Source organism: Puma concolor, chromosome C1 (assembly GCF_028749965.1).
Source record: "Puma concolor isolate L17-30 chromosome C1, mPumCon1.1.hap2, whole genome shotgun sequence".
Taxonomy (NCBI): domain Eukaryota; kingdom Metazoa; phylum Chordata; class Mammalia; order Carnivora; family Felidae; genus Puma; species Puma concolor.
This window is the reverse complement of record NC_141674.1, coordinates 167,882,174-167,897,574: the sequence shown is the minus strand read 5'-3', so window position 1 is coordinate 167,897,574 and position 15,401 is coordinate 167,882,174. Positions and strand designations below refer to the sequence as shown.

Below are 15,401 nucleotides of genomic sequence, written 5' to 3'. Positions count from 1 at the left end.
CGTTTATTCCACTCTCTGCAAGTCAGGTAAGATTTTCCTCTTAGCCACCAAAAGAACAAAGATTTCCCGCTCTCAAAACAAACATGCACAGGAACATGTTATTTTGAAATGCATTTTTGCTTGTTCAAGAAGAAATTTCAACAGTTTGAAGAAAAGACCAGACAACGAACGATTTTCGTGTCAGAATCTTTTAAACAGAGCATGGTGTTGCGTTTATTCGAACAAATATGGTGAGTGAATTTTTTTTATGGATTTGTGAGAATCTGTAGCATGCATTTTATTTTATTTCCTATTTTGCAATTTCATTTATTTTCAACTTTTTCAAATACTATGGAAAATAGTAAAATGCTTTATAATTTAATTTTTCTTTCAGAATTGTCCTCTGAGGGAGAATCTGAACATTCAGAAAGAGATGCACGCGACGCCTTTTCAGATTCTGAAGACTTCGACCACAGCTCCATGGCTGCTAAACGATATGCAAGTAGAATATCATCTACAAGCTCCTGGCCCGAATATTTCAAGCCTTCTTTTACCCAAAAACTTACATTTCAATATGTTTTAGAGGGCGAACCCGTTGTTTTCATGTGTAAATTAATTGCCTGGCCAACTCCAGAAATGACTTGGTTTCATAACAACCGACCTATCCCAACAGGTCTTCGACGGGTTATAAAAACTGAGAGTGATTTACATCATCACTCTTCCAGCTTAGAGGTTAAAAGTGTCCAGCACAGAGATTCTGGAAGTTATAGATTATTGGCAGTTAATAGTGAAGGGTCCGCTGAATCAACAGCATCATTACTTGTTATGCAAAAAGGGCAAGATGAGAAATGTTTAGAATTTCTGAAAAGGGCAGAACAGACACATGAGAATATGGAGGCTTTAGCTGAAAAGAGAGAAGACAGGATAAAGGTAGGCCTGAGGTTTACGGGCTCTCCCTTTAACAAAAAACAAGATGTAGAACAAATGGGATTGATGCGAACTATACACTTTAAGACAGTAAGTCCAGGCAAGAAAACTGACTTTCTGTGTGATGAAGAATATTTAGAAAGTAAACCTGACCTAAGGGAATGGCTTAACGTAGGTGAAAGCTTCCTGGATGAGGAGACCAAAACGAAGCTGCAACGTTTACGGGAGGCTAGAAAAATCTTAACGGAGAAAAAGAAATTATCTCTTTCAGAAATGTCATTGGAAATCAGCTCGAGAACTCTGAGAAGTGAAGCTAGCGATAAAGACACTCTGCTGTCTAGAGAGGAGATGGAAAGCAGGTCTGTATCTGATCTAGCCGAAGGTAGGGACAAGGTAGATCCTTCAAGCGAGGGTATTGTCCCAAATCCACACATCCTTTCTAATCAAATGGATCAAAATGTAGCATCTGGAGAACCTCCCACAAGCTTTCAAACTACTGTTGATGAAGAAATTCTCCAGACTGAAATAAGAATGAGCCAAGAGGCATTTCTAAGAGAAAATCTACAGAAAGACCATTTATATGGTCAGATTCTAGTAAGTGAGGAGACCCGAGCAAGAAAACCACTTGAGGAAATTATGACCAAAACTGAAATTGGAGAGTCATCTAGATATATCACTGTTGTAAATAAGAACGAGGAAATCTATGAGACTCCTGAAAAGGTGCCCCAAGTTATTATGCCACATGCCAGTGAATCTGTTGGTCCAGTTATAAATATTGAAGAAAATGAAGAACGAGATAGTGTGAGAATAAGAAAGGATGATTTGAGAGAATTACAGCACTCTATTTGCACAAAAGTTGATGAATTCAAACCTGAACAAGAAGAAGAAAATGCACGATTTTATGAAAGTCCTTTCCAAAAGCATCCACAACGTTGCCCACCTTCATTTCTTCAAGAAATTGAATCTCAAGAAGTTTATGAAGGGGACAGTTGTAAATTTGTGTGTCACTTTCAAGGATATCCTCCACCCATAGTGACGTGGTACAGCAATGATATACCAATCCCCCGGAACCGAGGCTATATCTCTCAGACCTCGGAAAACTATTCAATATTAACTTTCTCTTCTGTTCTTCCTCAAAACGAAGGTTCTGTTACCTGTGTGCTGTTTAACCAATATGGAACAGTAAAAACAACTGGCACACTTAAAGTGAAAGCAAAACAAGGGCACGGTGTCGAAGCACATAGAGTCCCTGTGTTTCATGAGTACACGGATGAGGAAGAGGAGCTGGCATTGGTGTTTGACCAAACAAAAGGCATTCATCCATCTTTGAGACAAAAGGGCCAAACAAATCTCCATATGTTACACGCTAACCCCCCATGTCCTCCCTCTGCAGATGTAGAATTGCTTTCCTTCCCTGTAGAAATTCAGATAACAGCAGCTACTCCCACCCCAGAACAGGATAAAGAGTCCAGAGAACTGTTTCACCCCGAGGAGCTGGGAGCTAAAGCAAGACCTCAAGATGAAGCTTCTCGGTCACCAAAACACAAATTTATATTTTCATCTGATATTACTAACGAGCCACCAAAAATGTTACAGGGAATGCCGAAGCATATCAGGTGTGGAGAGGGGGGTTCCATAATACTTGAATGTTTGTTATCTGGTGAGCCTAAGCCAGTTGTAACATGGTTTCAAAATGGAGTCATGTTAAAGCAGAACCACAAGTTTCAGTTTGAAGAAGTTCATTTTAGCCACAGATTATATATTAATGACCTCAATTCTCAAGATTCTGGAAAATATAAGTGTGTTGCTGAAAACAATTCAGGAACAGCTGAGAGTGTTTCAGATCTGACAGTGGAACCTGACACTCACAGGGAATATAGTCGATTAGGAGATATTGGTGGAATTTATGCAAAATATTCCAAAAATCAACAAATTCAGGGAGAATCTGTGAGGGCGCGTTTTTATGATTACCCACCTGGTCCTTTTACTCCCCAATCCAATATAAAAGAATATTCTGTAAGGGAATGTTTTCAAAGCTTTGAGACAACTGAACAGATAGACCAGAAAGCCCAGGTTCATTGCACATATTCCAGAGAAAAACTACCTAGATTTATGCAGGGTGCTTCTAGAGCCACAAAAATTAACAAGCCTGTCAGAGCCAAACTCGTACAATATCAGGGTGAGGGGAAAGAGGGACATATAAGTGAAAAATCAAAGCGGTACCAAGTAGAGGGTACTGTTTATCCATTTGTCGAGGATATCAGTGAAGTTAAAAAAATTAGAAAAGAGGTAAAAAATGATTTTGGAAAACTTGAAGCAGAAAGGGAAGATGTGCAAGAATATGCCCTATGTGACGATTTACCAAATATCTACTCTGAGAGAACTTCTGATAGTTATGATACAAAAGATCCATCTGTCATTGTGTATGAAGAACCCCTGGGTGAAGAGGGGTATTACCCGGGAAAAAAAGTGAAGCATAGAATCATTGCATTTGAAAAGTTACAACGTGTAGAAAAAGGGGTTCTAGAAAAAAGACTTACCAGGAAATTTGTCAATCCTCCTCAAAGGAAGCTTGGTGACAGGGATTTTCCATTGAAGCCAAGAGACTCAAGATCAAGTAACCTAAGTCAGGCAGAGACAATGTCTCCAAACACTGAACCAGATTCCTCTGACATTGTGATGAATTTAAAGCTGCTTTCTTCTCAAACTCTTAAGGAATTTGAAGTACAAGAGAGGGAACAACCAAAAGAAACAGGTCTTCTAGATCAGTCTACAATTTCTGAAAGGACTGAACATGAAGTACCTATTACATTTGACTTAAAGCAATTCCACTCTCAAATAGAAAATGCAAATATAAAATTCCAAGCATTAGATGGCAGTCAACCAGAAGCATACTTTAAAATCCAACGTCCTGCTTCTGAAATAGCTGGTGCTGAGAACATTGTATTTGATCTAAAACAAATGTATTCTCATATAGGAGATCCAGCAAAGGAGTTTCAAGGGCAAGAAGCTAGGCAGCAGGAAACACCTTACCAAGAAGAAATTGCTGGCACTGAAACATTGCAATCCGAAACACAAAATACCTCTAAAAGTGTGCAAGATAACATATTCACCAATCCAGAAATTTCTTCCAGTCAGGGGTTTTCAAATAGGACTGTGATGGAGAAAAGTCATTTGGATGAAAGTACCTTTTATTTGGAAAAACATACACAGGAACACAATTTAGAAATTTCACATACTGATATTTCTCTTAAATCATTTTCTGAAGAAACCCACAGTGAATCATGGGCCCCACTTCAAACCTCATCTACTGATGTTGGAGAAATGGATATTTCTGAGAAAAAAAGTTCTCTAGAAAATGGAGATAGAAGTTTCATTTCACATTTGAAAAAAGCAGCAAGTGAGGAAAAGCTTTTAGAGGTTCATGAAGTGGAAGAAGAGCATCCTTTGGAACCAGAGTTGGCCCCATTTCAAAAGCAGGGTGGAGAGACACAGGGATACGTCACTGGAATTTTGGGAGACCACGAAGGTGGTGATGATCATGAGGCAGCCACATGCCACAGAAAAGTCTCCTTGAGCTTTCCATTCTTGACGACTGAGGAACAGCAGAATCCAAATGAACAAACTAGTGAAAAAAGTGATGCCTTTGGAAAAGAAAAATGCTATGAAGAAGTTCAAGTTCAGAATGAAACTTGTTTCTCCACTACTGAAGAAGGAAAGATAGAAACTTGTTTGTCTGAAAATCTACCTAAATTGGATGAAGCACATACAGCAGAAGTAATGGACTCTGAGACCTCCCTAACACAATACTTACTTGCTGCTGGAAAGCACCAAGTTCCTGAAATGAAAGACACCACATGCAAGGCAAAGCATGTTCAGAGTGAATCAATCACATCAATGGAGGTTGAAGAAGTAACTTTCAGCACTGTGTATGAATATTACAACCAACAACAGGAAACATTAGGTCGCCCATTTTCTCCTGAATCTGATATTTCGATTGATGTGGGAAGTACAAGCAGTGAAGAGATCCCTGAGTTAGATCAGTTTTATACCCCACCATCCTCTGTTGAACATTTTGAAACTCCAAAGTCTCCTGATTTATATTTTACTCCTTCAGATGCAACTAAACAATCCTCAACAAATTCAGGAGGTGAGACTATTGCAAGAACCACACCTTTAGAGGAAGCTGCCGAAAGGTACTCAACACCTTCCGAAGGCGAGGTAGCAGAGAGATATTCCACACCCCCAGGGGAGACACTAGAGAGATATTCCACACCCCCAGGGGAGACACTAGAGAGATATTCCACACCCCCAGGAGAGGCATTAGAGAGATATTCTACACCCCCAGGAGAGACACTAGAGAGATATTCTACACCTTTAGGAGGAGAAACGGTTGAAAAATATTCTATTCCTACTGGAGGACCAAACCCCACTGGAAACTTTAAAAGATACTCATCAAAAACAGAAAGGGAGGACAGTACACCAAATGAACATTTTCATACACCTACAGAAGAGAGAAGTTCAGCTTATGAACTATGGCGTTCTGATTCATTTGGCACACCCAATGAAGCCATTGAACCAAAAGACAATGAAATGCCCCCATCTTTTATTGAGCCTCTGACCAAAAGGAAGATATATGAGAACACAACATTAGGCTTCATTGTTGAAGTTGAGGGCATTCCAGTTCCTGGTGTGAAATGGTATCGAAACAAATCTTTGCTCGAGCCAGATGAAAGAATCAAAATAGAAAGGGTGGGTAATGTGTGTTCTTTGGAAATTTCTAACATTCAAAAAGGAGAGGCAGGAGAGTACATGTGCCATGCAGTAAACATCATAGGGGAAGCAAAGAGCTTTGCCAGTGTAGACATAGTACCCCAAAGAGAAACAGCAGTGGCTCTCCCACCTCCAGTAACACATCAGCATGTCATGGAGTTTGATTTGGAAAACATTACATCGTCCAGAACACCTTCTCCTCAAGAAATTGTCCTGGAAGTTGAATTAAGTGAAAAGGATGTTAAGGAATTTGAGAAGCAAGTGAAAATAGTCACAGTTCCTGAATTTACTCCTGATCATAAAAGCATGATTGTGAGTCTGGATGTTCTACCTTTGAATTTAGCAGATCCAAGTATGGCTTCAAGGGAAGAAGAAGACAAAGATTTAAAAATTGATTTAGAAGTATTTGAAATGCCTCCTCGCTTTATAATGCCTATTTGTGATTTTAAAATTCCAGAAAATTCAGACGCTGTGTTCAAATGTTCAGTCATAGGCATCCCTAGTCCCGAAGTTAAATGGTATAAAGAATATATGTGTATCGAGCCAGATAACATCAAATATGTGATCAGTGAGGAGAAGGGAAGTCACACCCTTAAAATTCGAAATGTCTGTCCGTCTGACAGTGCAACATATAGGTGCAGAGCTATCAATCGAGTAGGAGAGGCTATCTGCCGGGGATTCCTCACCATGGGAGATTCTGAAATGTTTGCTATGACGACAAAGAAAAGTAAAGTGACTTTAAGCAGTTTGAAGGAAGAATTAGTCCTAAAGAGCAAATATTCAGACAGCTTTTTTGAATTTCAGGTGGTGGAAGGGCCTCCCAGATTTATCAAAGGTATTTCTGACTGTTATGCACCTGTAGGTACCGCAGCTTATTTCCAGTGTTTAGTTCGTGGCTCTCCAAGACCCACGGTTTACTGGTACAAAGATGGGAGATTGGTGCAAGGTACAAGGTTCAGCGCTGAGGAAAGTGGCATAGGGTTCCACAACCTATTCATAACAAGCTTAGTAAAAGATGATGAAGGTGAGTACAGGTGTGTGGCTACAAACAAGTCAGGAATGGCGGAGACCTGTGCGGCCCTCACCCTAACTTAGTTTCCTGTGCAATGTTTCGGTGCCTCAGTAAGTAGTGAATCGATTCGAGTGCTCCAGATTTCCCAAATTAGATAGATCCAATAAATTTCCAAATAGGTCTACTCGATTTGAATTCAATACGTGGAAAACGCCTGGGAAAACAGTTTCTCTCTGGAGAAATCTTGTGTTTGTAATACATGTAAATAGTCTGTCATCTAAGCTGTGGAACCATCACTGTGTCAACTCTGTTGTGAATCATCAAACGCAATTAAATATCTCTGTGGCCACCTAACTCTTTGTACTGCTGCTTTACCCTCGTTCCTCCTCCACAAAAGAGTTTCAGTAGAATGCATTCTCTTTTAGCAGATAAGCTATTTAAGTAAAGTAAAATGTAAGATGGAAGACCGTGTCACATGACCACGCGGACAAATCGGTAAGGTAAATTTCCTCTCCGCTCTGAGTGTAAGTCAGTTTTGAAATTATAACCTCTTTGCATCCAAATCCATGCATACTGACTTGGACTTAGAATAGACAAAACAAACAACAGAAACCAGCTTTACCCAGTTGATGACTAACTCCATAATCTGTTTTACCTTGCGATCTTAATATGTTTGTTTGGCTCTTTTACAAATATTTTCAGTATTAATGTCCCCCTTCTTAAATATTTTAATTCTTGCTGGTTTTGCAGGGACCAATGGTGCTTTCCTTTTTGGGTGGAGTTCATCTAGACATTTGCAAAATATGCAAAGAAAAATCTTTCCACTTTTGGGAATACCCTATTTTCTCAATTTTTAAAATGGCATCAAGTGTGAAATACAGCATTTGATATTGGCCTGGAGTGGGGGGGGGGGGGGTGGGGGCAGGGGTGGGAACTACTATATTACATTTATACACAGATTTTAAACCATAGACCAATTTCAGAGTCTTTAAAATTAGAAAAAAGAAGGGGGGACATTTTTAGTAGTGAGCAATATGGTAATTTGTATTTCAGATTATATGCAAATAAGATATTCAGCTTTCCTGTCATTTTTACTGAATTTCATTTTTAAAACTAGAAATTCATAAGTATTCAAATTTAAGATGTATATATGTTCCTAAAGTGAATTTGTTTTCAAAATTATAATTCTAATAAATTCACAGAATCCTTAAAAATGTGTCTATGTTATCACTGTGAACCTGAATCTTCTTACAGAAAGATGTAACAAATACTAAAAAATTCAGTTTTCTTAACTGAAAATGAGGAGTTGGACCAAAAGACCTCAGAGGTGATTGTTCAACTCTGTGATTCTGTGTTATTCCAATGGTAACTTTTCTTAATATAGTTTAGGATAAATTTTAGTTTTGCAACAAATGATGAGAAAAACAACAGAATATAATACTGAAGTTGTGAATCTTTCCTCCGTCTAATTCTAAATTACTCACTGTTACCTAACAGCTGTATTTGTCCCTGCAGTGAGCAACTTTTATGTACCATGATCATATTAAACATATTGCTTTTAATTCTAAAAAATTTAACATTTGTTTTACCTGTTTTGAGTCACCATAACTCATCCAGATATACTATTGTGGAACAATCATTTCTGTTTCAACCAGTGAGCACACAATATCTGTGGTAATAAGTATGGGTATAATGTAATATATCACATCATCAATCCCTTTAGGGACTTAGGGATTTATTCTACTCCTAGTTACAAAATGGATGTTTCAATAAATTAGAAATTCAGGTCATGAGAAACATGACAATAGCTGGCACAGTGGTGGGGCAGTTCAAAACCTGTTTCAGGAAAGAAGGAAGGAAAGGGAAAAGGACAAGGGAAGGGAAAGGAAGGGAAGGGAAGGGAAGGAAAGGAAAGGAAAGGAAAGGAAAGGAAAGGAAAGGAAAGGAAAGGAAAGGAAAGGAAAGAACATTTTATCAAATTGACAGGAAGGAAGAATTTGATTTTGCTCGTTACAATTTTTAGTTTCAAATGCATTGAACTTGAGGATATTCAGAATAATAACAATGACTGAATAAAGAAAAGTAAGTCTTGGCTTATTGTTGTAGATAATTGAATAGAATTTTTTTCTGAGTCAATGGCATATAACTTAAAAGCCTGAAATATTAATTTCCCTGATGCTGGATAAAGAATTCATTGTATTATGTATACTAGAGTTTAGACATAATTATTAGCTGCCACTACTACATGTATTTTTAACTATACCTTTCATGTTTGAGCACATTTGAATTTTATTTATTGTATTTTTTATGGTCAAAACACCATATTAGAAGTAAGGGAAAACAACTGAAAATATTTCAACATATTAGTGAATTGGGGTAATTTAACTATATTCACACTCATTCCCTTTCCAGGTATTTTGGGAGTTCAAGTGAAGGGAAAGTGGACATCAGTTATATGTTACAAATTAAATGTAAAGTTAAGTGGTGACCATTAGTGTATGAAATTAATGAACGGTTTTCTGGCTTACTAATTGAAAAAATAAATAACCAAGTATGTGGTATACATGCTGTAGATAATGTTTGCCAGTACATTTAAAGCCAACAGACGCTAGAGTCATGACTTCTAATGCTTCCACACCAGAACAGAAAGGAATTAAGGCCTGGCTATTCCATGTGATGCAAAGGGAGTGAATTAATAAAATAATAATACTTCTTTGGGGGAAGGTAATAAAACAATTAACAACAGAGCTGTTCTACATTCCTAACAGATTTAATGAAAAGCTGAATTCCTTGTTATCAAATTAAGCCCTTCGTCCTGTCATCCATGATCCTGTTTAAAGAATATCCGTTGTTCACTCTTTTGTTTTTCTGTTCCATAATGGTGTGTAGGTATTTCTCACACAATAAAGTACAATCCAGTTTTTAATGTTGGAGTTGTTTTCTTTCATTTCTCCTTCTCCCATTTTCTTGACAACAAAAGCCTTATTATAAAAGCTTTGTTAAAATAATATAGCCATTTACATGGCAAAAGAAGGCCTGGATTTCTAGTAACTGAAAGAGGTGGTTCTCTTACAAATTCAAATTAAGTATTTTCTGTAGCCTCTTATTTTTAAGAGTAGCTTCAGTTTATAAGCAGTAACTGAAACATAGATGTTTTATTTTGGAAATCATTGGTCTTCAATTTGAAGATAGATATCATTCTGAACTCAAGAAAATTCTTAAATGTAAATAACTGTCCTGGATCTTTTTAGAAATTGATTTAAATAATCCTGGATTCTTTTATTATAAATATAGAGGCAGCAGGTTTTCAAACCTTATATCACAAAGAGGAACTCATAAAACAGCTTTAAAATTTGTAAACTCTAACCCAAGTGATGTGGATTGAAAGTTGCATTAGTACAGTATCTATAATTATATAATATGATATAATTAGCTACGGTTAAAAAAATTAGGAATGTGCTTTTTGGTAAATCTCAAGATGCGCTAGCGATTCCAGGAATAAAGCAGAAGAAGGCCACCAGCTGGTACATAATTCTTTGACTTCTATATTTTTGTTGTTGTTAAGTAAAACTGATAATAAAATAATAATAATTTTTCCCCATACAGAGTTTTCTAGTTTTCTTCTGTCTGCTGAGGAAGAAGAATTCCAAACCAGTAGCTCTGGCCTTCAATTATCTAATAGAAAGGAAACACTTGAACTTTTGTCTGAACCTCCATTTCATTCAACGAAATTTGATTCCCAAAAGGAAGGCCATGTTCCAGTTTTCATCAAAGAAGTGTCAAATGTTGAAATAAGCATAGGGGATGTGGCTAAACTGTCTGTTACTGTCACTGGCATTCCCAAGCCTAAAATTCAGTGGTTCTTCAATGGAATGATGTTAATCCCTTCTGCTGACTACAAATTTGTTTTCGATGGTAATGATCATAGTCTGATCATTCTGTTCACCAAATTTGAGGATGAGGGAGAGTATACATGCATTGCCAGTAATGAATACGGACAGACAGTATGCAGTGCCTGTCTAAAAATAAGTTCCAAAGGAGAGGGGCACAAAGAGACAGAACCAGAACCAGTGGAAGAAATTCTGGACAAGTTTGAGGGTCCCTGTCCTCCTTACTTTGTTAAGGAGTTCAAACCAATTCACTGTGCTCAGGGGCTCCCTGCCATCTTTGAGTACACAGTACTTGGAGAGCCTGCACCCACTGTCTTGTGGTTCAAAGAAAACAAACAGCTTTACACCAGTGTTTATTACACCATCATTCATAATCCTGATGGTTCCGGGACGCTCATTGTCAATGACCCTCAGAGGGAAGATAGTGGCCTCTATGTCTGTAAAGCAGAGAATAGGTGGGGTGAGTCCACCTGTGCTGCAGAGCTTCTCGTGCTTCTGGAAGACCCAGACGTGACTGATGCTCCCAGTAAAGCAAAGCCCATGCCAGAGGCTACTAAAGATTTTCCACCGATGTCGTTAAAGGATCCTGCCATTGAGGCATTTGACTCCGAGCAGGAAATTGCAGCTTTTGTGAAGGATACTGTTTTGAAAGCTGCTTTAATTGCAGAAGAAAACCAGCAGCTTTCTTATGAGCGTGTGATTAAAACCAAAGAACTGAGTAGCCAAGTTACTTTAGTGGCTGAACAACTGCAATCCACAGTCACGTTGGAGCAGAATATGCCTAATGCAGACAGCACCAGGGAACTTCTTTCCATCAATGGCACTCTTCATGTTCAGTCTATCAAGGAACCGTCTCCCAGTTTACAGCTGCAGATTGTCCAGGCCCAGAAAACCCTCCCCAAAGAAGACATTCTAGTGCCTCAAGAGCCAGAGTCACAGGGGGTCCTATCAGATACTGAAAAAGTCTTCCCAAGTGCTCTCTCCATAGAGGAAATTAGTTCATTACCAGTGGAGCCTCTGAAAACGTTATTAGCTGAACCTGAAGGGAGTTATCCACAATCTTCAATCGAAGAAGCTCCAGTCCATTCATATCCAACCTCTGTGGCTGAGGAAGTACTTTTACCAAAAGAAAAGACAGTATCTGCAATGGATACTGAGCAAAGAGTAATTCTGCAAAAGCAGGAGGAACAAAGTGCTCTCATCCTGAGTCAGAGCTTAGCTGAGGGCAGCATGGAAAGTTTCAAGGGTCTTGACATCACAATCTCTGAGGTCAACTGTGAGCCCCAGATCCCTTCAGAACACACATTCTCAGAAGGTGAAACTTTGATGGAAAGTACAGATCAACTGGAAAGTGCAGTGCAAGATTTTGCAGCCAGGACTGAGGAAGGCAAGTCCCTAAGGTTTCCGCTAGCATGTGAGGAAAAGCAGGTACTGCTCAAAGAGCACTCTGACAACCTGGCAGCGCCCCTGAACCAAACCAGTGAGTGTAAAAAAGAGCCCATGGTGATAAATGGTGTGCAAGAGGTGCAGGTAAGTGACACTCTTTCTAAGGAAAGTTTGCTTTCTGGAATTCCAGAAGAAGAACGATTAAACCTCAAAATTCAGATCCGCAGGGCTTTGCAAGCAGCAGTGGCCAGTGAGCAACCGAGTCTTTTCTCTGAATGGTTAAGAAACATTGAAAGGGTGGAGATCAAGGCCATAAACTTCACCCAAGAGCCCAAACGCATTATGTGCACCTACCTTATTACCTCGGTGAAGTCGCTAACAGAAGAATTAACCATTGCTATTGAAGGCATTGATCCTCAAATGGCTAACTTGAGAACGGAACTTAAGGATGCTTTGTGCTCTATTATATGTGAGGAAATAAACATCTTAACAGCTGAGGATCCCAGAATCCAGAAAGGAGGCAAAACAGGCTTGCAAGGAGAAATGGGCCCTTTTTCAGTTTCACAGAAGGTCGAAACAATCAGAGAACCCGAAGTCGAATCTAAATATCTCGTCTCTGTGGAAGAGGTCAGCTGTTTCCATGTGGAAAGTCAGATCAAAGTTGAAGATACCACGCCTGTCCCTGATGAGGTTGCTTCGGCTGCTATCCCTGATGAGACACCAGACCCATCAGAGGAAAAAGGAAAGTCCCCCGGAAGTGGTACCAGGGAGGTTGGCATCGAAGAGGTACAGGAAAATGAGGGCAGCTTAGTCCAAGAACATGGTCCTGTCATACACACGCCCTTGGTGGACACTACTATGGAGGAAGGTGACCCTGTCAACCTCACGTCATCCATAACAAATGCCAAAGAGGTGAATTGGTATTATGAGGGCAAACTGGTGCGTTCAGATGAAAAGTTCAAGTGTTTACAAGATCAAAATACATACATGCTAGTAATCGACAAAGTAAATACAGAAGAACATCAAGGAACATATACCTGTGAGGCCTTGAATGAACATGGACACACAGCAACTTCAGCAAAACTCACTGTGGTCAAAAGAGGTTGGATTTTTAAGGATGAAGTGGGTCGCGCTCTAACAATCACTGAATCGTAATGTTTTAGTTTTCACCACTGAGTTTTCACTTACCTGCCTCTGCCAGGATGCAATTTGTGTAGAGTAAGAATGACATCACAGACATAATCATGGTTATTAATTCTTCTCCTTTTTCCTGACTGCCTTACAGGGTAGTACATCATCTCTACGTTGCCATTTATTTTTAAAATAAAACGTATTTTCATATGTTTCATAATACCAACAGGTTTCTTTAGTTTATATTTACTTCAAAATACTTTAATAATATGCAATAAAAGCTGTGAGTGAACACCTAGCTCCTCTGAAATTGCCAGTCTAATCCCTAAACTCAAAATAACCATGATTAATTGTCCATTTGTGTTTCGTATTTTTACTTCTTTTTTGATGCTGTTTTCACTTCATCACTGTATTTAGTATATCACATTATGAAATGCTATTCACAGTGTACCTAGCCAGCATGGTATATTTAGAGTACATCATGTTGTTATGCATGTAAGCCCATAGCATCACCTTTTAATCATTTTTTTCACAATTCACTGCAGAGTAATGATTGAAGATGTTAAAAGCTACCTATTGTCTTCTTTTACCTTCAATGATTGTTCTCACGTTCCAGTCACTTGTCTTAAAATGCTGCAATCCATCTCATCAATTTCAACTGTTTTCCTTCATTAACAGCAACAGAAGTTAGAAGAAAGCTGGTGTGCCTGTTAAGGAGGCATGCTAATGGACTCTGCTTCCCTTTGCAGCCGCCCCAGTGATCAGGAGAAGAATCGAGCCCCTGGAGGTAGCTCTGGGCCACCTGGCCAAATTCACCTGTGAGATCCACACTGCCCCCAATGTCCGCTTCCAGTGGTTTAAAGCTGGCCGAGAAATTTATGAAAGTGACAAGTGTTCTATCCGATCTTCAAATTACGTCTCCAGCCTGGAAATCCTGAGAGCCCAGGTTGTTGACTGTGGCGAGTACACCTGCAAAGCTTCCAACGAGTACGGCAGTGTCAGCTGTACGGCCACCCTAACTGTGACAGGTAAATGACATACATTGAGGTGTTTGTCCCATTTCATACCATTGCCTGTTTTGTTCTTTATACAGGTGCAGTATGTCCTACCAACTGGAGAGACCAATAGCCAAGTTATAATACGGTGGCTAGGTACTGCAGAGTCTATAGGGGGACAAGAAATCATTGTTTAGAGTCATATTTCTAAGAGCAACTAAAGAAAAAATAAAAATACATTATTTTGAAAACAACATCAAGGAATCAAGTGACCAGTGGCACCTGAAAGCTTGGTTTAGGGTGTTGTTTTGTTCATTCTATTTTAAAAAATGACTAGCTTTGTGGAAATGCCTCGGATAACTCCTCATGGCCTGGCGTGGCACTTAATATGAAAAATTTCAGGACACTTTGGTGCTACTAAAAAATAAAGTCCCAATGTATTTAATCATTTGGAACCAGTTAACCAGTTAAGAACAGAATTACAAACTGAAAAAAGCCAAATCATAAGATGAAAGTTAAATCCTAATAAAAATACAGGACTACAAACTAGGATTCTCACCCTAGGCTTTATTATTAATTTAAAAATAAGGGCAACTATATAAATATTCTGTTCTCAGTTTCCTAATTGACCAACAGCATAACTTTTGAGTAGTTAATGCTCATTGAGTGTTTGAATTCCCTCATTAGTGAAAGAAAAAGAAAGAAAGAAAGAAAGAAAGAAAGAAAGAAAGAAAGAAAGAAAGAAAGAAAGATTAAAGAAGAAAGAAAGAAAATGTATAGCATTTTCCTTTTCTTTGTCTCTGTCTTTCTCTTTTGCTTTCTCCTTCCAAGGGAAAGTATGACTATAAACTATGGCTTAGAGGAGTGCCTGGGTAACTTAGTTGGTTAAGCATCTGACTCTTGGTTTTGGCTCAGTTCATAATCTCAAGGTTCATGAACTCAAGCCCCATGTTGGGCTCTGTGCTGACAGCACGGAGCTGCTTGGGATTCTCTTCCTCTCTCTCTGCCTCTCCCCTGCTTGCTCTCTATCTCTGCCTTAAAATAAACAAATGAACATTAAAACAAAACAAAACAAAACAAAACAAAAAAATTATGGCTTAGGGTCTAGGTAGCAATGACCTGTGTTTTTGAGAGAAGCTATGCATTAAATATCTGGGAGGGACAGTCCCAGGTCTTTTCCAACAGAAGCATGAAGGGGAAAGGCAAAAACAGCACATCTCTTTGACTTGGAAAAGTCAGGGTTCCCTGTAGCTTCCTCACCTCTGCAATTCTTTTACATATCAGAAAATCTGAAACCCAGATCCCTGA

The 15,401-nt window shown here is 38.8% G+C and overlaps 1 protein-coding gene across 50 annotated transcripts in view; it reads left to right on the top strand.

The window, feature by feature from the left end:
• TTN (titin) overlaps positions 1-15,401 on the top strand; it is a 277,493-nt gene that overhangs the window by 55,558 nt on the left and 206,534 nt on the right. For 47 of the 50 annotated variants that reach the window (XM_086719030.1, XM_086719018.1, XM_086719009.1 and 44 more), the window contains 2 exons: positions 10,298-13,069; positions 13,848-14,126. In XM_086719030.1, the coding sequence (XP_086575156.1) occupies positions 10,298-13,069; positions 13,848-14,126 (3,051 nt within the window). Of the gene's footprint in view, positions 1-373; positions 7,046-10,297; positions 13,070-13,847; positions 14,127-15,401 lie in introns of those variants that run through there. The other 3 variants (XM_086719048.1, XM_086719049.1, XM_025933758.2) reach the window with 2 other exon arrangements.